Source organism: Sardina pilchardus, chromosome 10 (genome assembly GCF_963854185.1).
Source record: "Sardina pilchardus chromosome 10, fSarPil1.1, whole genome shotgun sequence".
NCBI lineage: Eukaryota > Metazoa > Chordata > Actinopteri > Clupeiformes > Clupeidae > Sardina > Sardina pilchardus.
In genome coordinates, this window is record NC_085003.1 from 4,258,846 (window position 1) to 4,284,301 (window position 25,456).

General features: G+C 40.5%; 1 protein-coding gene across 1 annotated transcript in view; it reads right to left on the reverse strand.

Annotated features, from left to right (window-relative positions):
• Nucleotides 1–675: 675 nt before the first annotated feature.
• mphosph6 (M-phase phosphoprotein 6) overlaps nucleotides 676–25,456 on the reverse strand; it is a 28,638-nt gene continuing 3,857 nt past the window's right edge. Inside the window, exons 2-5 of the mRNA XM_062547306.1 lie at nucleotides 23,210–23,322; nucleotides 13,031–13,121; nucleotides 11,448–11,539; nucleotides 676–949 (exon numbers count right to left, since the gene is read on the reverse strand). Of these exons, the coding sequence (XP_062403290.1) occupies nucleotides 826–949; nucleotides 11,448–11,539; nucleotides 13,031–13,121; nucleotides 23,210–23,322 (420 nt within the window). The 3' untranslated portion in view covers nucleotides 676–825. The remainder of the gene's footprint in view (nucleotides 950–11,447; nucleotides 11,540–13,030; nucleotides 13,122–23,209; nucleotides 23,323–25,456) is intronic.

Below are 25,456 nucleotides of genomic sequence, written 5' to 3' on the forward strand. Positions count from 1 at the left end.
CCAACAAGAGCTCTTTAGGATTCTGTATGTCTTGACACAGGAACACATGATCAATTTTGGTGCACTTCACCTAGAAAAAAATAAGTCCACACACATACAAAAGCAATGATCGAGCATTTAAAGGTGCTCTAAGCGATGTTGGGAAATGCCTTATCTGTTGATGACAAAACAGAGCTAGTTGGCTTGCTCCTCCCTGCCCCTCCCTCCTGAGCAATTGAAACTCTCCTGAAGGTGTATCTCGTCTGTGAATGGCTGGAAAAGTTTGTCATGACTCATGGTCCAGGCAGCACCAGTCTGTTTTTGTTGCGGTCTTTGTAGCCTGGGCTGGTGTATTCAGGGGACAAGCAGCTAGAGGATGGTGAGGAGATGTTTGCTGAAAAAATACATCGCTTAGAGCGCCTTTAACTGAATACGATAATATTAATGACCGTGTAATGTGAAAATTATCCTTCAGAGATAGACCTGCGCCTGTATAACACAACAGAGGTTTAGTTGAAGTATTACTCTGAATTTTGTGAGTTGAGATGTACACTGTAGCTTGATTACACACTTGACCTAGACTTCCATTGTGTTAAACAGACACAATTTCACATCTGTAATTGTCATTACTTTTCTTTTCGCGTCACTTTATTTACAAAATGAGTATACAGTATATGACAAACAAACAAACAGATGTTATGAGTTATGTGGGGGTTTTTATTAGACAAAAACAAACAAACAATTTAATAACAAAACAGGCCCACAGAAATAAAATGGCCACACTTATAAAAAGGCAAATATGGTAATGTTTGATAATATAACACATCAAAAATTTCAGATGTCATCTCAATCCTTTGGCTTCTGAAAGGCTCTCTTTGTTTTTTCCTCTGGACTAACATCATCCTCCAACACTGAATGCCCACGTTTCATGGCAAATTTCTTTTTTATGCTGTCGACTAAATCTGCATACCTACAAGGACGAAAAAGAATAGAGAAAATATGTTTTATTATTATTTTATCATTATCACTACTGTATGGGATTTGGCAGACACTTTTGTCCAAAGCGACATACAAATAAAAACAATACAATAATTAAATTTAACAGTGAACAATTTAAAAAGTTGGTCAGACTACATTAGGTAGAATAGCAATAATAAACCATATAAATCCAAGCAATAATCTAATGAAAATACAGAATGAAAATAAAGAAGAATAGCAAATAAACATTACAGTAATCAATAGCAATAATAAACCATATCAATTCAAGCAATAACCTAATGAAAATACAGAATGAAAATAAAGGAGAATATCAAATAAAAAATAAAGTAGTCAGGTATAGTCAGGTATAAATATATGCTGGAACACTGTAATTTCCCCTTGAGGATGAATAAAGTATATCTACAGTCAACTCCAAAAGTATTGGAACACATGCTTAAAGTTTAATATAAAATCATCTTTTGGAAATTGATCTTAATGCTTTAAATGAAAAGATTAGGAAATATTCAACCTTTAATGACATCAATTTTCTTTGTGAATGGATAATGTATTGTAAATAAATAAATGTTTTCCTTAAAATATAGGGGGTCATAAGTATTGGAACGCCCATGTTAAATTCCCATAGAGGATTTTTATTTTTATTTTTAAAGGCCAGTTATTTCATGGATCCAGGACACTATGCACCCTGATAAAATCCCCTTGGCCTTTGGAATTAAAATATCCCCACATCAACACTATACCTTCACCATACTAAGAGTTTGGCATGCTTAATGTCAGTTATGAGCTGTTAGCTGTTGAGCTCAATGCAATTCAAACCAGCGAATTAGCTAACAGCTAATAACTGACATTGAGCATGCCAAACTCTTAGTATGGTGAAGGTATAGTGTTGATGTGGGGTTATTTTAACTCCAAAGGCCAAGGGGATTTTATCAGGGTGCATAGTGTCCTGGATCCATGAAATAACTGGCCTTTAAAAATAAAAATCGACATCAACTGTACATCAGTAGGCGGGGCAGAGCTGTTGAGCCGCCCGACAGACTGACTTATTGAGTTACTACAAGTTAGTGAGGGTCAAGGTGTGGTAAAGGCACCTATGGAAGTAAACAACAGTTGAAGTTTTAAAGTTTTAAAGTATTAAAGCATTGAATGTTTTGTTACTGTTTACTTAAGACACTGAACCGAATAGAAAGTAGATGTCAAGGTTCATTTGACATGAAATAAGAATATTTAATGATACAGCAGTATTTCTGAGTTATGTTTTATGTATATGCTTTTCTTTGTAAGAAGGGAGATGTAATGTATTGGGTTTGATTTGCTACAGTCTGTTCTGTCCTAACGCATTACCCGTAGTTCTGTATGTACGCATGCGCCGTACAATAAACGTGGCTGTTGACTTGAAGTTTAAAACGTGTACGCTGACTGGAATATCTTACACTCATGCCCACTTACATCGCTGCATGATAAGGCTACACTAAGAAAAGCCAACTCTATCCTGGAAGACTCTACTCATGTTCTACATGGAGTTTTTGAATGGCTGCCCTCTGGCAGGCGTCTGCGCTGTCCTCTTGCTAGGACTAACAGGAGGAAGGCGACCTTTATCTTTGAGGCTATTCGCCTTTTGAACTCAAATATGCCCCCAGCCCCCTCCTCCCTCTCCTGGGACTAACACCACCCCCCCCCCCCCCCCGTCTTATGTTGTGTTATGTCTTATATGTCACTATGCCTGCACAGAGAAATTGCCCCTCGGGGATAAATAAAGTTTTTTGAATTGAATTTAATTGAATTAACCCTATGAGCCCTAAGCTGTTTTAAGGGCATTTTCACTACCTCTAGTTAGAGGCATTTATCCTGGTCATTGTAAGTGCCATTCACACATGCTACATATTATCAGCACAGTCTAGACTACCCAGATCTGCCACAATAACATGTATAAATACTTGCATTGATTTGATTTAGATTTTTAAATAATAAACATTTGAAAAGCATACTACACAAATTCTTACATTATGACGTGTATCTCACCACAGCAAGCTGACAGCTCGACATGACTTGCATGGTTGTGTAGGCCTGACTGTCCTGAAAATGGCAATATAAGAACCATGGTGGAGGTATACTGTGGGGCTGAGCAATTTACTGAAATAAGTGGTGTGTGCCTTCCAGAAATAAATGGCAATTTTTATTTAGTGCTGAGAAATGACTTTTTGACACTTTTTGCGCTCCATATTTGTGACACTAGCTGATCTGACCTGACTTGTTTGCCTGGTAGCACACATGACGTGCACAGATGATGATTCTCTATAATCTTTTTTTACTGCATTGCAATGAACAAAGTAAACGCAAAAAAAGTGTTTATTTGTCAAACAAATTTGGATGCAATATGAATCTTGAATTGGATACCATACAGGAGTTTGCTCAAAACCGTATTATGAATGTGACTTGCCATAGAGAAACACATGATAACGTTGGATTATGAACATAGCTATTATGCCACACAAAAACATGGGGTAAGTGGAGCTAAATTAAGTTATTATTTTGCTGTCACTTCGTCTGTTTTATGGCATAGAATGTTGTATTTGGTATCTGTGGATAGCTCTAGCTCTCCTCTTTCATCTGACATGCGTGTCATATCTTTCTGATGGTGGTTACACGAGTAAATCAAACGAGAGTAATGGTAGCCGAAGCTATATGACATTATTATTTGTTTGTCACTTCGTTTGTTTTTATAATACTAAAGGATCGATGTGTTTGGTATCAATGGAAAGCTCTGCTTCTCCTCTTTCATTTAATATGCGGGTCATGTCTCTGCAATGCGGGGTTAGCGAGTAATCAAGCGAGAGTTCTGGATGCGCGGGTGAATGCAGAGCAATATAGACTGTAAATATGATATACTTTGATTTAACTTCATGATTTTATTTTATTTTCATACTTGATCGTATAGACAAGTGTCTAGTCTCGTTGGAAAGCCCAGGTTCTGCTCTTTCGTGCAGTATAGGTCTATCTCGCTGTGACTAATAATCGCGGAGCAATGTAACAAAGAAGAATGGGTGTGTTTTTTGACGCACTTTGCGCCCGTCGGGCTCATAGGGTTAACAGCTGACATTTTGAGAAAAGAGAATAGCAGCCTGGACAAACATGGCCGAAAGTGAGACAACATAGTGTCACATAAGTGAGCGCAAAATAGCTCTAAACTAGCTTGTACCGGTGTGCTTTTGATCATGTAAAAACTCTGGGTGATAAAACACGCGTATTTAGGAAAAGTCGTGAACGTAGGGTCCTGGAATTTAAGCGAGTGAAAAGATTTTTTTTTTTTTGTAATCACTGCGGTCAAAAGACCACAGCCCGGCAGTTCTAGATATATCTAGGTCAAACCTACACAGCGCTTCTAGTAATACGCGCCAGCGGTCAAATGACCGGCGCTTGGCGCTTCTAGTGTTAAAAAGATCATGTCTACAGCAAGAGCACGGGAAATATTACTATAACCTTCAACTAAAGTGTTCTTTAAAGTGTTAAATACCACTTTGCAGCATTCCTGGTCACCCCTTTTTGAGTCAGTGCTTGATTTGTTTAGGTAGTAATAAGTTGAGAATAATTCACTAAGTTGCTAGCTAGTTCTCCAACGTCCGAGTTAAGTTAATGGCAACAGCCTTCCCTGGATCACCACTCTTTAGCACCCCTTGTTATGCGGAGCGAGGTATGTATATAATGTACTAGTACATTGTAATGTACTATTTCATATGAATTAATTGTATATGTTTACGTAAATGGTAATGAGATTCATTTCATGTAATGGTTGTTGCCTGCTAATGTTGTTATGAATGTGTTGCTAGCTTGCATGCTTGGTAAAGACATTATTTTTGTATCAGGCTAAATTGCCTTTGTTATTCTCCTTTTAAGTTTTCACGGTGTTGCAAAGCCATCGATATCTCAAAGTTGCGACAGCCGTTGACTTCCATGTTAAAGCCAGATTAGAGCGGTCACGTGGTTAGTGGGTAGACTCAGTAGTTCCCTCGGTCCCTGGTTTACTACGGGATTGACAGCAGCGATCGCATTAATATTGACGGTAAATACTCGATGAAAATTACTATAAACTGCATTTCCACATACATATACTACTCAATGAAAATTAGTGGTGCAACGGATCATCATTGATCCGTGATCCGTTCGGATCAGTATCTTCGGTTCGGCACACACATGATCCGCGGATTGATTTATAATAATTATTAATAATAATGTCCGTGTGTTCTTTTGAAGTAACATGCGTGTCCACAAGGAAGGCATGCTTCTAGTCCCTCCCTACAGAGCCGTAGGTTCTGCTCCCCTAGCCTGCCTGCGCGTCTTTTCTGCTCTCACACACGTTATTAGCGGTCATGCCATAACCAGCAATACATGGCTGCTAGTTTAAGTTCTGATGTGGCTGCACAGTAGCAACACAATAATAGCCTAATATCAAGTTCATTTGTGCACACTTACATCTCTCAAGTTTGTTGCGCACCTACCCATGCTATGATATTTAGGTCATTTAGGCTTCAATGTCAGCAATAAGCTACGCAACCTTGGCTAACTTGTACATCTGTGGAGATAGCTTGTGCTCACTAAAATCATAAAGGAGCATTGCAAGACACTCATCTCTTTTATGATCCCAGAAAGATTTTATTCGACTTGTTAGTATTATTAACATGTATTTTATCTAATGACATAGAAAGCAACGAATTGCATCCACATATCACTATATCCAACTTATTTTCACAAGAATGAAAACGTGAGACTGAAGGCTAATTACCCTCACGTATTTCTTAAAGCGACAGGGACTCAATTACACACACCTCCTATGCGCACTCCTACACACCACATTAAAGATATGCTAAATCAGTACACAATGACTAAACATTTGTAGCTACTAGTAATTATGCAGATTGTGTGCGGAGGGTCAAGCAGAATCTTGGACGGCCACTGGTGTGAATGATCACACAATATTCAATATAAGGGTACTGGTGATTAAACATCAAATCAACTAAAATTGTAAAAAAGTATCGAAAAAGTCATTCTTGACTTAGAATCGGTATCGAAACAATAATGTTGGTATCGTGACATCACTAGCCTACTTAAAACACATGCTGAAAGTGCTTGAGCCACGTTACAACATCCCGTCAAAGACAAAACTATGTTTATTTGTCTTGTCTTGTCTTTTTTTTTTGCTGATCCGAAAAATGATCCGATCCGTGACTCTTGATCCGAGGAACGATCCGAACCGTGACTTTTTCGATCCGTTGCACCCCTAATGAAAATGCATTATTATGCACACGACTATAAGTCATGTAGAAAAATCTTATTAGATATTCATTCATTCTCAATGGAATAGTTCCCGGAAGTGCCGCCATTGTTTGTACACGGGAGTCAATGGTAGTGTCGCAACTTTGAGATATCGATGGCTTTGCAGTGTTGGTGCTATCAGGGGCGGAGCTATAGGCGGGGCAGGCGGGGCAGCTGCCCCTGGGTCCGGGCCCTTCCCGAGGGCTCAAAGGGCCCTTTGCACTTCGTACTGCACGCGAACTCAATCTCCCCGAATTACAATTTTTACTCTCACCGAACGTGTTGTAGCGTACATCACACATAATTGCATTACATACGTGGCTAGCCTATTTATATATCTAGCATTTTAGATCTACTATTTTATCATGGTGGGAGTCATGACTCAAAAAATACCAGTGAAATACAAGCTGTCTTGTAATGTAATAGTTAGTCATGTTCTTTTAAGATAGCCTAAGCTATGTTGTTAAGGCTTGTATTTGTTTAATCATGTTTGTGTAATTTTTTAACAACTGCAGTGCATGATGGGTATGATATCTGAAGACTTGTTGAACGTCATCATCAAAATTCCATTGTAGTGAACAACGTAGGCTATAGGCTTGGACTAGGCTACGGGATGTTGGTAATAACTTGTTCTTATGCCAAGCATCAGCCCCGGATCATTCTCACACAATTAACGCATAATCTATCGTTTTTATGAATGACAATTCCAATAATCGATCAAACGAGAAAGATCATTATAGCCTACTGTACTTTGTGGGCTCTCTCAATGCTCGTGACTTCTACAAACTAAAGCATAATTTGGAACGAAATTATGAGCATGCAGTAGAGACAGAGAGGCAGGTTCCAGCTTCACTCTTCCGCTGTCAGACCGCATAGCCTTTATTTAGGTGTCATCTGCCCAGCTAACTACGGAAATTCTAAATAAGATGTGAACAGTAAGTGGCTGCTTCACGTGATGTCCGTTACCGTCCGAAATTCGGCAAGATTATCGCAAAATGTGCAGAACATTTGAAAACAGCTATGAGGCAGGTTCCACCTAGCTTGTCATTGTTGACATCTTCTGCCATAAAAATCGTTTTAAGAAAGGTAGGCTAATGATGATGGCAGCAAAGACGAGGGAAGGCTAAAGGAGGTGGCAGATCAGGTTTCCAGTGATTGACCATTTGTAAGCTGAGGTTGGTAAGAAGACTATTTTACATTGGCTGCACTCACTGTGAGTAACTTAGCCAATTTATTTATTAGCTAGCCTTATTTTACCATCTGGAGAATGGAGTCACAAATTAGACTATTCTTGTGAATGCATTCCACTCAGATAGCTAAGTGGCTACCAGGTTCAAAGCAACAAATGAAGGCTGCTTGTAATAATACAAATATTGTGATATCAATATGGTGCAATCAAACGAGCTACAGCTGGTAGAGCCTTCAGCCTGGAGCATGACCTGCAAAAGGGCATTATGAGAACCGTTCAGACTCTTCTTAAAGTGACTGCACCATTTATCAATATCAATATCACAATTGATCAAAATATAAAATAATACATAAGCAATTTGCATTACTGTAGTTGCTTGTGTCACATTTGTGTTATCATTCAAATGTTATGATGCGTGTTGGGGGGCTGAGCGGGGGGGGGGGGGGGGGGACGTATGGGGAGGGGGGCCCATCAACCATCTCTGCCCCAGGGCCCTGTGTGCAGTTGTTCCGCCACTGGGTGCTATGCACAATCGTCTGAAACAAAGTACACCCGTATGGAAACACTCCCAATCCTGTTTATTCCGAGTTGAGGGGCTGCTACAGTCAGCCTTTATGACAACGTTATGCAGAACCATTTACCGCTAATATTATGTGGGCATAGGCTACTTTTTAGTTTCAGCACTAATGTCGGAGGTTACTTCTCCTATGATAGACGGCGATATGCATCTCTCCCAGGAAATTTACGTAGGCTATTACGTTGGTATAGTAAACATTCCAAGTTCACGTAAAACCCCAGTGTTTAACTCGGTAGTGGAAATACAGCACTGGGGCTAAGCACCGGTGTTTAAGACCGGGGTAAAGCCTGTGGCCGGCCCGGGGCCGCAGTAGAAATGTGCCACTACTGTGCATGCACAGACTCCAAGCTTCGCTGAACGGTCACCATATCCATGTCCAACCACTTGGGACAGACACAGGCGACTCACAGTGGACAGTCAGCACTGGTCAGCACTGGCATGCATGTTTCCTGATCTCAGTAGTAGGGCCCATAGTAAGGTGAGCCACAGACACAACATAACCACAAATGCCTCTCTCCATGGCTAGGAAGCAGTGTACAAAGGACAGACAGCCAGAGGTGTGTGGCCGTGCCCACAGAAACACCTTTACACTGGAAACATCAATACACTGGAACAGTATACAGTATTTCTCCCACTGAAACACTTTTGCCAAAATAGAAAACTATCTGGTTGTCATATCTTAGTCAAGAGCGACAGCATGACAACAGTGGCTTAGATCAACTGCCAGGGTGGCGTATGCTCACCGCAGCTCTGCCACCTGGTGAGGAAAATACTGCTGTGGCAGAAACATCTACAATAACAATATACAATACATTTGCCTGGTGTCTCTCACAAGTACTTTGGACCCAGCCCATTTAGTAATTTTAGAAACAAGCAACATTGCTTTAAAATCAATTCTAAAAGTTACAGGGCGCCAGTGTGGCTGATATGGTCAGATCTTTTGGATTTTGTGAGAACCCTTGAAACAGTGTTCTGTATGACTTGAAACTGTTTGCCAGTCTTTTTTGGAGGGCCTGTTAGGAGTGTTTTCCAAGTCATGTTGTAACATAAAACGTTTAAGTCCAGCAATGCTTTTAACATAAAAAAGGCTGATTTAGTGATGGCTTTTACATGGTTGTCGAAGTTAAGATCATGATTAATTATGTTCTCGGTTCACAATGACAACCCTCCGCTTGGTATAGACCCAGAAATCTGATGCAATCTGTGGGTTTGGTGATTTGTTGCACCTTTAGAGAACGAATTCTACAGTGTCAAATTGCAATATTTCAGTTTCCTTGTTATGATCCAGACAAATTAACAGTATATAATTGGAGTGAAGAGATTTAAGATGAAGTTTGTTCTGAAGAGTCAGTATTTGGGCTTCATTTAAAAGGTAGGATATGGAATTCTCTTTTTTGGCCATTTTTGCAAAATCACTTGAAATCCTATTCCTAACCCACTTACAGCCACTGAGTTGGAAGCACTGAAATGGAAATTAAACACGTCAATCATCTGTGGAATCAGGGCTTGAATATCTAAAACCACCTAGCAGCATTATGGACAGTATGGTCATACTCTAACACCTTCTACAGCTCTACCCCTGTCACGAGAGCCTAGCATGGCTCGCTCTCGCGCATCTGAACTTTTGCTCGCACATGTTCTTCGAATGGGTGGAGTTAGGGCCAGCGTTGGAGAAAAGAGGGTAGGACTATTTCAGTTGTCTATTTTCAAAATCTGCCGGCCGTTTTGCAAATCCCATAACCCAATTTAGCCAATGCAGAGAAATGAAATAGAAATGGGCACTTCAGTATTTTGTAACATGTCAATGTTTCCCAGAGCCCAAGGTGATGTCTTATTATTCCTATTTTTGACCACACATGAAAGATATTCAGTTTATTATTATACAGAAGTAAATCTCATCCTTACATTTCAACATTAGTAGTAATTGCATATGAACTCCAAGATACTGCCATTTACTTACAGACGTATAACCACAACAATGGTAGATTATAGTGGTGGGACCTATTAAGCACTTTGTGGGTTATTATGAGTTGTGCTTTCTCACAAGAAATTAACAATAACTAGTGCAGTGCCCGTTCAAACAATGTTTTCAAAGAAACGTGTTTCCCAATGACGTTGATGCATGTTAGATTGGCGAATGTAGAATCAGACCCGTGCAGTTAGTAGCGGTTCTTACTGACTTTGCAAAGTGAAAAAGTGAAGGGGAAAGGCGTTTGAGTTGCAGCTAATGGCAATATTAGACACATTACATACCTGTGCGTTTTTGCTGTTGTTGGAAAATTAAAGCTAACCGCACAACATGGCCTTGCCAGTGGATGATTAGTATCTGCCTGCAGAGTGCACATGCAGAGACATACAACAAGCTAACACACTGAAGATCGACCACAGTGGATCTGTTGGCACGCGGTGCAGGGAATAAATATGCTTACTTCTTACATCAAGGATGGAAAACACGTGAACGGTATGATCCATTTACATTGGATATTGCTATATAGACTAACAACAACTTTGCTAGTGCTAGATTGCTAGGTCTACCGTCCTGTTCAGAGTCTATAGCAACCATCAGTCCCTAGCAACCTTGACGAGATTGACGAGATAACAGTGCAATCGTGGTTGACATACTACTGAAACACTAACGTTAAAAAGTTGATTTTCACAAAAAGATCGTTTTCTCAATTTTTTGGTCAAAAACAGGTGTTTTTAGCAAAACTAACCCATGTTCTACTGACGATTACTAAAGAACGGAAAACGATAGAAACAAACCGTTTTTTCCTGGTGAAAGAGAGTCTACTCTTCCATTTGGTACCTTCGGTGTTTACATAGTCATATAGCTCACCGTTCGGTGGAGCTTGGAAAAACAGTCAAAATGCTGTAAAACGTCTGGCAGTATGCAGCGCTCTGCACTGAAAATGGCTGGCAGCCAATGAGTTAACAGTCTGCTTACCAACATGGGTGCATGTGTGTCGGACTCAGCCTGTAAATCCAAGATCAACAATCTTGAAACGGTCCGTTGTTTCAGTGAGACATCGTAATTTCCATGAATGGCAATATGTGAGTTTGTCAGCGAAATGGGCTTTATTTCTATGCTGGAGTAAGTGAGAAGGGGAATGGCTGAGTACGTAGAGCGGTAGAATTGTGGGATTGCGGTAGAGTTGTATTTTGTTTAATTTAATGATGTGTCATTTTTTGTCCATAAACGACCAAACGTTGCACTGCACTCACACATGTAATTAGCAATACATGTGTCAAATTTGAGGTCAGTATGATGAGTGGTTCGAGAGTTATGCGTGGAACAGACAGAGTGACACACAGACAGACGGTCCTTGCATTAATAGATAGATAATAATAATAATAATAATAATAATAGCAATAATGCATCTAAAATGAACTGCTTACCTTGTTGCCATTTCTTCATCAGTTATATCGGTGTCCATTTTGGACATGTCCTCTTCAGCATTAACGTTCTGACTTCTTGCACTCATCAATTTCTGTATAAGAACACATAGCATCGCTAAACACCCCTTTCAGATACAAAACCAATTAATGCATCATTTGAACAAACATTATGAGACTTCTCATGCACACTCAGTTTTCCATGATGATAAAGATACACGATTTGTGTTTTCCCATTCAACCGTTTAACAGGATCCTGTGAGCACAGACATGAGAAATACAGGGCCTGGGCTTTTAGCTGGATTGTTAGCAGGCTCGACTCCCGATCCGAGGTGCTGCTGTGTCGCGAGTTCGCGTCCGGGGGTGTGCATGGCTGAACCGCAGTGGTTCAACACAACGCAGGTTACGCTTGGTTAAACATAAAATATGTTGGGTTTTTTTGCACAAAAGTGTCTGCTAATAAATTTAAAACCTAAACACAAAACTCTACTTCCTGTGAAATCCCTTTCTGCACTTTTAACAGAACTGGATTCAAAATAATAACACTCTACACATGTTCTGTGTCATTAATCAAAGCTATTTAAATAATCTTATCAATTCAATTATTTAGGCTAATGTTGGAGTAATTTAAATACTAAAAAAGAAGCACCAAATAAGGCATCAGTACTGTTTTGAAAGTATTAGCACCTGTATTGGATACAAGCCAAACAATACCCAACTAACCCTATTGAAAACATAAGGCAACAAACAAATATGCTAACTTGAAAGTGATTTCTAGAGCACTATTTGCTTTACTAGTGAATAAAGCTGTACTAGCTTTCTAGTTTGTTGAACAATGCTGGAAAGCTCAGCTTTTCGCCATGAATGTTTGCCATGCAACAACGAGTTGTGGTAGTGCATTACTATAGAAAGAAATGCGGTCAAGGTGTGTGTTTATGCAACAACGAGTTGTGGTAGCGCATTATTAAAGAACGAAATGCGGTCAAGGTGTGTGTTCGTGCTGGAATTAAACGCGATTCAGCCGATCATAATCAAGGAGCGGAACTATCCGTTTTAGAGCTAACTTTTCAGTCAACTTTAGCATGTGTATGTAAACTTATGACCACAACTGCACATGTAGTTTGCCCGTCCATTTCATATCTCATATCCCATAAAAACCCGACAAAAATCTGAGTTTGATGGGCGGGACATAGCGAAGGGTCAACTGGAATTGAGAGTGGGTCAGGACAAGGTTCATTGACTGATGACTTCAATCAGGGGCGTAAATAGCAGTGAAATTTCACGACTTTTGTTCAAAGTGACTCACAAATGAGTATACAGTAAGCATCTGCTAAATGAATAAATGTAAATGTAAAATGTATCAATAATGTAACAGTAACATCTGTTTAATGTGTGCTATTATGAACAAATAATCAGAAACATTTAGTCTTTTTCTGTTTACTTAAATTAGTACACACACACACACACACACACACACACACAGAATGTGCAGCTACCACCACAAAACATGTAATTCTAAGGGAAACACTGGACAGTTAATCTAATCGCAAAGAAAAAAATAAAAGTAGAAAAAAATGAAACATTACCTCAACCTCAGGATTGAAACCCTTGAGTGAAATTCTCCCAAACACCAAATCCTCACAGGATACAAAACTTCTTTCCATGAGAAGGATATTCCTTAAAAGAAAACACAGGGATATCATTACTGGGTCACTTTGACTCTGTGCCACATCCGTATTTCACTAGCCGCATTTATATGCACGCTTTTTTTTTTTTCAATCGGATTGAAATTAATCTGATTAAAGATTTCAACCAAACTGTTTACACAAACGCTAAAGAAACTGATTGACGTTTAATTTCTATATCAACCCTGAGGCCTTACAGATGGTACAGGTTGAGAATGCTCCTTTCTTTCCCGCACATCGGGAATCCCGAAGCATCGGGACTTTGCAACCGCAAGGGGGCAACATAAGACCGCCCTAATAAAATGAAGGTTCGGCTCATACCGGAAAACACGGAAAAACCCGAAGACACCGCGCTGGTAACAAGCGGAGAAAAGAGACATCACGCTCGGCATGTCAGATTGCAGTTTCAGAGTTTTCGAATGTTTTACAGCAGAGCTATTCAACTTCAGTACCAAGAGGGCCGAATGGAAAAATCACTGGGTTTTCAGGGGCCGCATAAAATAAGATGCCGCAAAATAATTGTATCCAACAATATTTGATAAAATCAGAGTAAAATTCAGTTCAATTCAATTGAATTTTATACACTGGCATAGAAACTAAGAACATAGCCTATTATCCATATCCATAAAAAAAAATCTTCTCAGACAGGTGATAGGCTGCCACACAGACTTTAGCCGACAAGTATTTGAAAACACCCAGGCTAACCATAGTAGGCCTATTTCATATCTGATGTCTGATAGCTGCCATATCATGCACATGCATCAGTGGGAAAAATTGCAGTGTTGATTTAACTAGCCTACTTCAAGATAATTAGGTTCATAAGTGTTTCAAACACACACAGTAGCCTACAGCGCCAATCTCTCAAATATACTTAGCATTGAATTCAAAGAAAAAATAATGCCAGCTCTACCTCTGTTTATCTATTTCACGATTTCTTACCGCCAAAGATTCTAAACTTCGAGCCTGCGCAAATCACAAACAATAACATTCCCACGACCGAGTGGAGTGAAGATGGCTCTGTCTAAAGAAACGTCTAATTGACAACGAGAATCGTTCATTTTACCCTCTGCAACAAGTAGGCCTACGAGACTTTAATGTTTCTTGTGCAACGAATCCATCGCTGTAAAGAAGGAATATAAAGTCAAGAGGCAATTCTCTACAAACCACAGCTCCTTCACTAACTTTCCCGAGGGCTCGGAGGAACGGAGACCGGGTATGATTGTAACATTTTTGATTTTCGCACGCTCGAGGTTTAGAATCTTTGGCGGTAAGAAATCGTAATTTAATCAACATTTAATGATAACATTTAAAACTAGTTACACATTTGGAAATGTCAGTTTGTGTAGTGATGTGCTGTGTTCTCTGAGTGAAGATAACTGGAAGAATTAGTCTGGCCAATAGGGGCGGGTCAACAGTGCGCTACTCGCCAATCATATGAAGATCTATGCACACCCGTCAAAGCGAGTTCATTCTCATGACGAGACACGCGGGCCACAGGAAATTTGAAGCGGGCCACATCTGGCCCGCGGGCCGCTAGTTGAATAGGCCTGTTTTACAGCCTACCTCACAGCTGGCTCTCTCACTCGACGTAGCCTATAACTCAGTCAGTCCAGCAGAGATGCCAGAGCAACGTTTTGGTCAATGGAGAGGGAGAGAAATGCTCCGCATATCCGTCTCATTTAATCATTAAAATGAAGGTGATGACTGGCGAAATTATAATCAAACGACGTTTCAATAAACCATTGTTGAAATTAATGAAAATGGTTTTAGAAGCCTTCAATTCAACCTGAAAGACTCGATAGGCAACCTTAGATTAATTCATTAATTCATTACGGTTACAAGACCGCATTTCCGTGAATAGGCTATTATTGTCAAGGCGAAGACGAAAGAGATGGACAAGATGGACATTTAGGCTACATTTATGCTAGTAATACTTAGAAATGTGTAGGCCTATAGGCTATTTTAAAACGGAGGCATGTTCATTTTAACCGGCGACGCTGGGTAGCTTACCCAGCACTTTATCACAGATTTTGTCCCCACCACTTTTGACAACTGAAAATAAACAGAAATATCTTTAATAGGCCTACATGCCTATCATGTCACTTTACTTATAACCGTAGGCTACATGCATGGAGAAGATCGCGCATTTTGTAACATTGTAACAATGGATGGTCAGATATGCGATAGGGCAGTGAGGGTGATTCATTGTAACCATCGACTAGTAGGCCTAGCTCCGCAAAAGAAGTTTCTAGCGACTTAGAATATATGGATCTCGTTATGCATGTTCATGTTGATTCAGAGATAGACATAGACTACCGTGGGCTACTGTGCGTCATTATAACAGCATTTTATCATGTGGTGAATTAATGACTAACGTCAGTTTAACATGTCAGAACTTTTGATCGGCGTTTCAAGTGCATGCCGCGAATAAATGAACTCGACTGACTGAATCCTTTATATTTGTTGGCTAAGTGCGAGGATATTGACACTCAAACTGTGGCGTAACTGGTTGAGGCATCTTAATCACACGTCAGCGACCGGGGTTCAAAACTTACTCTACGAACCTCTCCGGAACTCATTAAGACAAGAGTCATTATTTTATTAAAAAGTTTTGCGATTTTTTTTATGATTGGGATGTCTGCTGAAAAGAAAAGTTAATATGTGAATTCGTGGTTCAGCGCACACACACACACACACACATTTTTACATTTACATAATAGGGCTCGGGCACACGCCTTGCATTCTAGGAATATCGCCGCCATTTGGTAGCGCACTGAACGTAATATCCATTCATTCAGATGCACAAGACAAGAAGCAGAAATATAGTAGCGATTTATTATGGTTATGGTTATGGTTATGGTTATTTAGCAGACGCCTTTGTCCAAAGCGACATACAAATAAATAACAATACAAATTAAATAACAGTCAACAATTACAAAAAGGGAGAATAGCAATATTATCAATAAAACAATCAATTAAGCACTAACCTAATGAGAAATAAAACAATGAAATGAGAATAGCAATCAAATAAGTCACTCAGTTAATTATATAATAACAATAACTATAGCATGGTATGGCTAAATTTAAGGACAATAGCAGAATAAATGTCAAATTCTAACAATGGACAAATTATAACAAAACAATACTATTATAAAACCATTATTATTTTCCTCTTGCGATCGTGGGTTGCACTGATACACCCCACTACACAGCAACATACGACCAAGAAGGCAAAAACTAAGTAACAGGAACACACTAAAAGGTGGGAGTAAATCCATAGTAATCCATAGTAAACTAAGGAGTGAAGCTGCCAATGTGGCTGTGCCCGCGAAGTTTTGATGTCATGATCCCGAGCCCTAGTGTCAGGAAGTGTCTGTCGAGAGAGGGGGGGGAGGGAGGCAATCGTCCTCAATGCCGCATATAGGTAGGCTATAATGTCTAGTGAACTGGTTAGACAAGTGTGGGGGAGGGGGAATGATCGCACAAGACAATTGCTCTTCATGAAATGGGTAGTCTCACGGACGTTTGTCGATGTTTAAACGTAGCCTACTACATCACTTGCGAAATCGGACGTGGCACATAGAATTATTAGGCTACTGGATTTAATATAGCAAGTCCATAGACTTTGTTCATCCTATATTAGCCTATATTAAAATGTAATGTGCTGCGGGGAAGCATTGGGGAAGTCAGTTTAAGTTGTCCTGTAACAATTTGCCTCTTATTATAATCAAGAGTATACAGCCACTACGCACATAATAGCCTAGGTTACGGGCGGATGCGAGCAACCCCATGCAAAAGAAGGCCTTAAGTTAACGGACTGAAGGCCTGTTTACATGTCAAACATGCATTAAATCTAAGAAACGAAAAACACAAATATCATGTATTGTGTCGTAAACAGTTAATGACTTCGTGGCCACTATGCGCAACTGCATCGCGCAGTGAGCTGAAGGATAGGAGGACCGACACTTATTAACACAAAGCTTTGTAAAGCACTAACAACCACCCCTCAAAGTTCATTGTCCATAAGTCCAAACAATAAGTATAAAAATCCGACAATCCAAAACGATAACGAGATCTCCCAGAAACGAAAAACAAGTTTGTTGAGTAGCCTAGTCCTTCCAACAATCTCAGCTTTTGCGTTTGTTAGATAAAAGGCATCCTGTCCTGCTGTATTCCAATGAGAAAAAATCATCCACAAGGTAGGCTAAGGGTCACGGTAATGCAGCATGCAGGAATCTATATACGCACAAAACGAATGAATGGGTTATATCGGCCAAAACGAATGAATGGGTTGGGAGAGTCGTCTGGCTGTGTCAGCAGACTGCAGTCGGTCTCGAGGGGTTAAATAGCGCACGTACTTGAATTTTAATTTGAAGAAGACCACACGGTCGAAACGTCATTCCTTTATGATAAAGAAAATCAAATCAAATCAAAAAAGAAGGATTTCAAGTGTGCGAACCTTTTTCCATTTTTTTATGATTTAGCCTACTCTTGTTCTGCACCTTGACCGGGGATGTGCACAAACTTTTTTACTACACTTGAATTTTAAACCAACTCTTCTCTAGCTTATATCCTATAGCCATACTTTAATAATCAGATGTTATGCTCATTTTTGTAGGCTACACCTCACCGGCAAGCACGCACGCAAATGCTGCTTTTGCACATCTACAATATTGGCCAGGCTATATAGAATAGGCTTTTAGGACTGTATTTTGCCTTCGTGCAACTTTAGTTGTGCTCAATCTAAATTATTGTCAGTAAGGATAGGTCATATTACCAAATGGCGAACCTCGAAAATTATTTAGGATATAGAGCCGTGTCCATTACGCATGCAGTTATTTTTTAGGCTATTGTTTTATTTGAGTGTTTTTGTCTACCATGGCAAACATAGTTGAAACGTTCGCTCTAAACTTATGTATTTCCAGTCGGCTTTCACAATCAGCTACAGCTGCGCGGCGCGGCGCAGATGATCTCCATGAAAACTTGCAATGTCTTTACAGAACTGCTTTCACTTCCCCGAGTCGCGAACGCAACATGCACAACAACCGATATTTAGCAAACACATGTATTTCCAGCTTTCAAAACCGATGAGGTCCAGATCTCAGTGGCCTCATAGCTGCCTACAGCCATGCATAGTAAGCCTAATGATAGCCTAATAGTTATGACATTAATAGCCTATTAATGACCTCATGTCGGAATGGCACGTTGTTTGAAAAAAAAAAGTTAAATAGGCCTACCCGTAATTTCCCGACTATAATCCGCAGTTTATGCATTGATTTTGCAAAATTCAGTCAGCTATGCGGTTTATGTATGGGTGAGGCTTTTACATGGGAAAACATTTCCTAAAAATCCATGGACCAACGAATATCCTACCCCCAAAAAAATAAGCTAAAATCTCATTCTAATAAAAGCGCCGCTACATTAAAACTACGTTTGTGTTTATGTTATGATGCGCGCTTTGTTTAGTCTACTGGTTTGAAATCGTAGGCTACGTTAGAATTATTGCAAATGCACTGCTAAACAAACCGTCATGGACACTTCTAATAAGAAAAGACGTCGGTCATACACTGCTGGATTTAAACTAGGGCCGGGACTTTAGCGCGTTAATTACGATTAATTAATTACACAAACATTAATGCGTTAAAAAAATTGACGCATTTTAATCATATGCCTATTTATTTTTGCACCGCGGAACGTTTCTCACTGGATGAGTTTCAGACGGACCGATTATACTGGAGCACCAAGTAACGCGCAGGAGTTCGGTTCAGACAAAACAAACCACAGTGGCACAGTGAACATGAACAAAGAAGCTGATGTGACCGCGTTGGTTGGCCCCGTGGATGAAATGTTGTTACAAAAAACGAACGGATGGAAGCGTAGATAAGAGCATGGTTGTGTGCAACCTATGCAACAAGGACGTATCACCGCAGGTATCACCTCAGTGCAAAACATAAAGCAGCTAGCTGCTAGCGTGGACAAAGTATTGTGATACTCCAGACACTTGAGGGAAACCTCTGAGCTTTATTTATTAAACAAATAGCAACCGAGTTGCTGTTACAGCCACAACTCACGCTTATAACAGTAATCCACCGCACTTCATAGACCTAAAAGAAACTTCACACTCAGAACCGCATACAAGCACACACGCACACACGTAAACTCCGCCCCCCAGTTCCCCTTAAAGGGACACAACAATTTCATGAACTCAACTCAAGGTAACAGGATATCACAGTATTATAGTTTACAGAAGGTCTACCTATCTATAGGCTACATGAATTTCTGAAAATGTACTATTTCTAAATATGGTATTGCTACACTTTATGGCAAAAATTGCACTGGTCTGTTGGACTTATTAATAAACAATATTTTTGTTGCTTAAGCTTAGGCCTATGTATTCAGTCATTATCCAATAGTAGGCTATACTAAAAATCCATGTGAAAAAAAAATACTTCTCACTGTTCTCAGGTCATATATTTATATACAATTAAAATGCGATTAATTTCGATTAATTAATTACAAAGCCTCTAATTAATTAGATTAATTTTTTTAATCGAGTCCCAGCTAATTTAAACTAGAAGTTATAAAAGTTGCAAAAGTAAAGGGAAATAGAGCAGCAGGAAGAGATTATGGTGTTGATGAAAGCCTTGTTCGACGATGGCGTGCCCAAGCGACACAGCTTGAAAGTTTTCCAAAGACAAAGAAAGCTAATCGTGGAAAGCCAGGCCGTTACCCACAGCTGGAGGTGGATCTCATGTCGTGGGTGAAATCCATCAGAGAGTCAGGTATGGCTGTCTCGACAGTTCAGATAAGATTGAAAGCGCTTGACCTAGCGAAGATGCGGGGAATAGTCGACTTTTGCGCATCCCCCCATTGGTGCTGGAGGTTTATGCGACGACAGAAGTTATCTGTCCGTCAGCGTACAACTGTTGGCCAAAAGCTGCCCGACGACTGGGAGGAGAAGGTCAGGAGCTTCCGAACATATGTTGAAAAGATGATTGCGGACAACAGCCTATCCATGTCCAAAATCGGGAATATGGATGAGGTGCCTCTCACTTTTGACGCGCCCCCGAACCGTACAGTGAGTGAAGCGGGAGAAAGGACGGTCAAAATCATAACCACCGGGAACGAAAAAAACAGATTCACCGTAGTTCTTGCTTGCCTTGCTGACGGGACAAAGCTGGCTCCTATGGTGATTTTTAAACGGGTGACCATGCCCCATGAGAAATTCCCCCGGGGGATTGTTGTCCAATGCAACAAGAAGGGTTGGATGACCGAAGAGTTAATGATTGAGTGGGCAGACAAGGTATGGCGTGCCCGACCTGGAGCCTTTTTTAGCCCCAGTGCAGGCCTAGTGATGGACAGTATGTCTGCCCACCTTACACCCAAAGTGAAAAGCCACTTCAAAGACCTCAAAACTAATCTGGCCATCATTCCGGGAGGTTTGACATGCAAGCTGCAAGCCCTAGATCTCGGTGTCAACCACGTCTTCAAAATCCACATCCGGAGTGAATGGGAGAAGTGGATGCTGGAGGGTATTCACACGTACACGCAATCTGGAAAGATGAGGAAGGCGACGTTTGCAGAAGTGTGCTCCTGGGTCCTGACTGCTTGGAGCAAAGTCACCACAGAAACCATCGTCAACAGTTTCAAGAAGACACTGTTTGCCCAAGAAAGCGACGAGGCTGACGACGATTTTTCGGAGGGATCTGGTGATAAGGAGGAGGTGGAAGAAACCGGGCTGCCAAGTGCAATGCTCCACCTTTTCCACTCTGATTCTGAGACATCAGAATTCGAAGGCTTTTCAGAGAGCGAGATGTAGGCCCAGTTTACCATAAAAAACACATATCTTGTTCAATATAATTTAGCCTACTTATGTCAACTTTTTGTTTTGGTTTCAATGCATTTAATTTCATTTAATTCACGTAGGCTACGCGTCTGCAGTTGATTTGTTAACGTATTACGCCCATCATAACTTCATTGATATGTTAATTTATAAGATGTGGGGAATGGAATTGATGCTATAGCCTATGATTATTTGCATTGTTTGTTGAGGACATTGCACGATGCTCTGATCCCTGTTCTTTCGGGATCCTGGAAAGGCGCGGTTGGCCTAAAATCTCTCCCGTAGCCTATTGTTCCTTTGATTCATTTTTGGATTCAGTCATGATTTAAACATTATTCAAGATGTCATTGACTTAAATAATAGGACAATAAAACTAATTGTACACACTGTCTATTTCCCATTCGTTGTTCCTATCAATAGGCTGCCTCTGGAGATGTCGGGTTCCGTTAATGGAAGGGCGTTTGCCTGAATAAATCGAAAAGCAGCACGGGCTCTTATATTTGTCAAGAAGCTATCACAAGTGTAATATTGACTGCAAGTAGCCTATTGCGTTTACAAAAAGTGACAACCAGTTGTCTAAGATCGCGTGAATCTAAGCCATCAGCTTATCTCGTCCTTGTTTGGGACTGGATTGACGTTGAACTGTAGGCTATAATAATTTACTAAAATGTAGGTTTGATGAAGTGTTGGATTCTCGGGGATAATGATTTGCTTACCATGACGTTTTGCGTTGTTTTACAAGTGTCGGGATATTCCTTCATGCATTTCCCTGCCTTTACAGCTGTTGCAGCTTAATATGATTCGCATTACTAAAACCTTAGTGTTAGATGAACGGACATCACTCCATACATTGCAGTTGGCCTAGGCTAACGAAGAGAGCTTGTTAATTAATTTATTTGTTTTTTAAACACAAGCCTTTGGTTAAAGCTTGACTGATTGATGATGAATTCGGTGCCGCCTGATGTTGTGATCAGGTGAAAATTAAATTTGCAGTGACCACTTGCCTGAAGGGGTTAATATGCCCATTTCATGACATGAAGACGCTTTGAACATGTGCGGTATATACATGGGGGCGGCTAATACACAGTTCTGTTTTCTTTAAATACATCAATTAAAGTATTGCGGCATATGCACGATGCGCCCTATATGCGGGAAATTACGGTAGGCCTACCGCCGAGTGGGGATATGTCGGAATGAACAGCGGATACCAGCTGGGTTGTAAAACATTCGAAAACTCTGCAACTGCAATCTGACATGCCGAGCGTCTGTTCAATACGGAAGAAGACTTTAACATATTACTTAGCCGAAACGTGAAGAAAAAATACGAGGACTGACCATCTCGTTTCTCCGCGTTTCCCCCAATAACAAATTTGCCAAACACAATTCGGGAGAAGCAGCGGACAGGAGCGCCACCACAAGCAAGCACTTCTAGCCCAAATTAACATGGCAACGTTGCCTATGACTAAAGTGTCTAAGTAGGCTAGTCCTACTAATATTACATTTGATTGGTAGCATGTTTGTAGCGCGCCAGTTTACCCATCCCCTACATCAAAACAGCTTAGAATCAATCAAAGAATCGGCGTTCAAGGCAACTTGCAAATGTACCATAGGCGCAGTGATATCGTACGCAGCATCTGAAAATAGTCCCCATAGACATCAAGCAGTAGTAGTGCCAGTAGCTGCAAGTTGCCTTGATTATTACGCCAGATGAGAATGTAGTTCCATGTCAAATCAGCCTAGAAAAACGGCAGGGTTCATTTTCAGTTGGTCTTATTGCACTTTCTAACTTGAGAGGACACACGTTCTAAATGGGAAAATGACCAGAAATATTAGTCACTTTTAAACATGAAGCTAGCAGGCGAGAAGCTAATGGTCTAATCCGATTCAATGATCTATGCTAGGCTGAAGCTAAAAGTTGTATCGCCAGACTCACAGAATGGCTGGATGAACGGGAACAAGGTAAATATCGATTGTTTTGCTCGAGGGAAGGTGGAAAATGAGCGTAATTCCACAAATGGCGGAATATCCCTTTAAACCACATATTGGAATATTGGACATAATACAGAACATTAAACTACATGTTGGAATGTTGGACATAATGCTCTATTCCACTTTCTCTCAAGTGTGGAGTCTTGGCTGGACTGCATTGGTTTTGAAAGCACTTTATAAATAAAAATGCATTATCAATATCATTATAACTATCAATGGTAAAATTCCATGAGAAATCAGTGACATACTCATTTGCCATAAGTTCTGGAAGGTCCAAAAACCAGTGCTCATCACTGATGACTCTCTTCTCATCTTCTTCCAGTTGTTTCTTTGCATCTGGATCAAGGCTCCGCTGCATAAACTGGGAAGAATGGCAGAAAAACAAATCAGCACATGAATACAAATGAACTCCCATATGAACTGCTTTCAATTCCATAAGTTTCCCAACACAAACACATAGGGTTGAAGATAGGGTTGTGATACTAGGATGACACACGCTCATTGACCCCTAATTTCAATGGGCTTAAATTTAAAGGGGTGATGGTTGAACAGAGCATTTTACCTGTGATGTTTAGCTTAATTTGCCTTAACTGATTCTGACTCTGACTCTGACTCAGCTTCGGAATCATTGGAATGGTTATTTGACTTATTCCAGGTTGAATGATGGCTGTCTCGCTTCCCCCAGCACCTGTGAGCGGGAAAACCACGTTTGCAAGTTTGTGCCACCGGGCCAGTGGCACTGACAAATAGAAAGTCTCCAGCTTTGCGATCATGCTCATGAAAAGGCAGACTGACCGATTGATGAGTGTTGTAAAATATACACGCTAGAGAAACATCTAGCCAGGACTCTATGGCCACATTGCTGGATCCCAGGTTCAATGGGTTTTTGCATCCCGACAAATTCAGCAAATACTGTGCAACAGCTTAGGTCAAAACGTGCATCTCTCCGAACCCTACAGTCACACAGGCTACAAGAGACAGCGACAACTCCACCAACTTGCCTTTGAGTGGGGAGGTGATTCGCGGGTGATTGATGGCTAACGATTTCTGCGTGCTAGGTGGCTGACCGATAGCTCGTACATACCTTCAGATATATTTTTTGATTACAAAACCTGTCTTTTTGGATTTTGAAGTTCATATTCCTCACTAGAAGTAGCAAAATATAAGGCAACAAACCCTGAACTTACTTGTTAGTACAGAAATACTGCCTTCGATTAGTTAGCTCCGCCATCTTGGATAAAATTTCCAACTTTACTTTCAAACAAGGAACGTCACGCTTCCTTCACTCCGATTGGCAGTCGCTTTGTCGCTTCGCTCAACATTTGCATAAAACAGCCTTCTTGTCTATTTTGGCCCCGCCTTGCTCGCGGCAGCGGCAAGCTTGTCTCTTGTCGCTGGCGAACGTTCACTCCCATTGAAAATGAAAGGCAGCCTGTGGTTTTGTCGCTGTCTCTTGTAGCCTGTTTGACTGCAGGGTAAGGGACAACATATCTGTCCCAGTACCTCCAGAGTCAGCAGCTGAGTCTTCAGTGAATCTATGGTCAGTATTAACATGCAAATATTGTATCCATTTGTAACATGTTTTTGTAACAATTTCAGCGACTGACCTGTGGGATCTCTTGGACCGCCAAGTGTTGGAGACGGGGAGGGTGAAAAGTGCAACAACCAATACCACAACAGAGGTTCATCGCTACCTCACTGAGCCCAATATCCCTCGTACTGAAGACCCTCTAAACTTCTGGGTGCAACATAAGCTTAAATACGATTACCGTAATTTATGTCTTGGCCCCTGGAACGTTATGTACCTGCCTCTTCTGTGCCATGTGAGAGTTTTCTCTAAAGCTGGCGTTTGCGAAGAGGTCAGCAAAAAAAGAAACTGGGACAGTGCAACAAATATTTTTTCTATATCAATTTTAATTATCAATCACATTAATCCACCCTGTTTGACCTGTCCTCAAGCAACACCTCTCCCTGTTAACTCTCCAAAATACCTGTCCACAAGCACTATCACTGTCCCAAAATAGACTACAGTATGTCATAGGCACTGTCAACTCACTTCTCACTACACTTAAAGGTGCCCTGCCACATGTATTTTTGTGAGAAAAAAATGCCTTGGTTACCTTGTTTCAAGCCATTCTAGCGTGCTACAGAAAGCCTGCTGGAAGATTCAGCTTGATTTGCGCCAGTTATCATTAATATTCAATGAACTACGCTACTTGGCTGTGATTGGTTATCCTCCTAGTATTTTTGTAGCTTCCATGTAAGATGCTGCCTCGCAAATACTGGCGGACAATACAATACATTACAATACATTATCCCTTAAGTAGCCAAATTCATACCAATTAATTAACCTATTAACAACAATCTGACCTACCTTTTACTTAGTCAGGTGTACATGTGGGAATTGTGCCACAGTGCCCACAAAAATGTGTGCAGAAGGGAAACACCACAGGTAGTCAAAAATGCTGCTTTGGGTCATTAGGCTACTTTTTAGA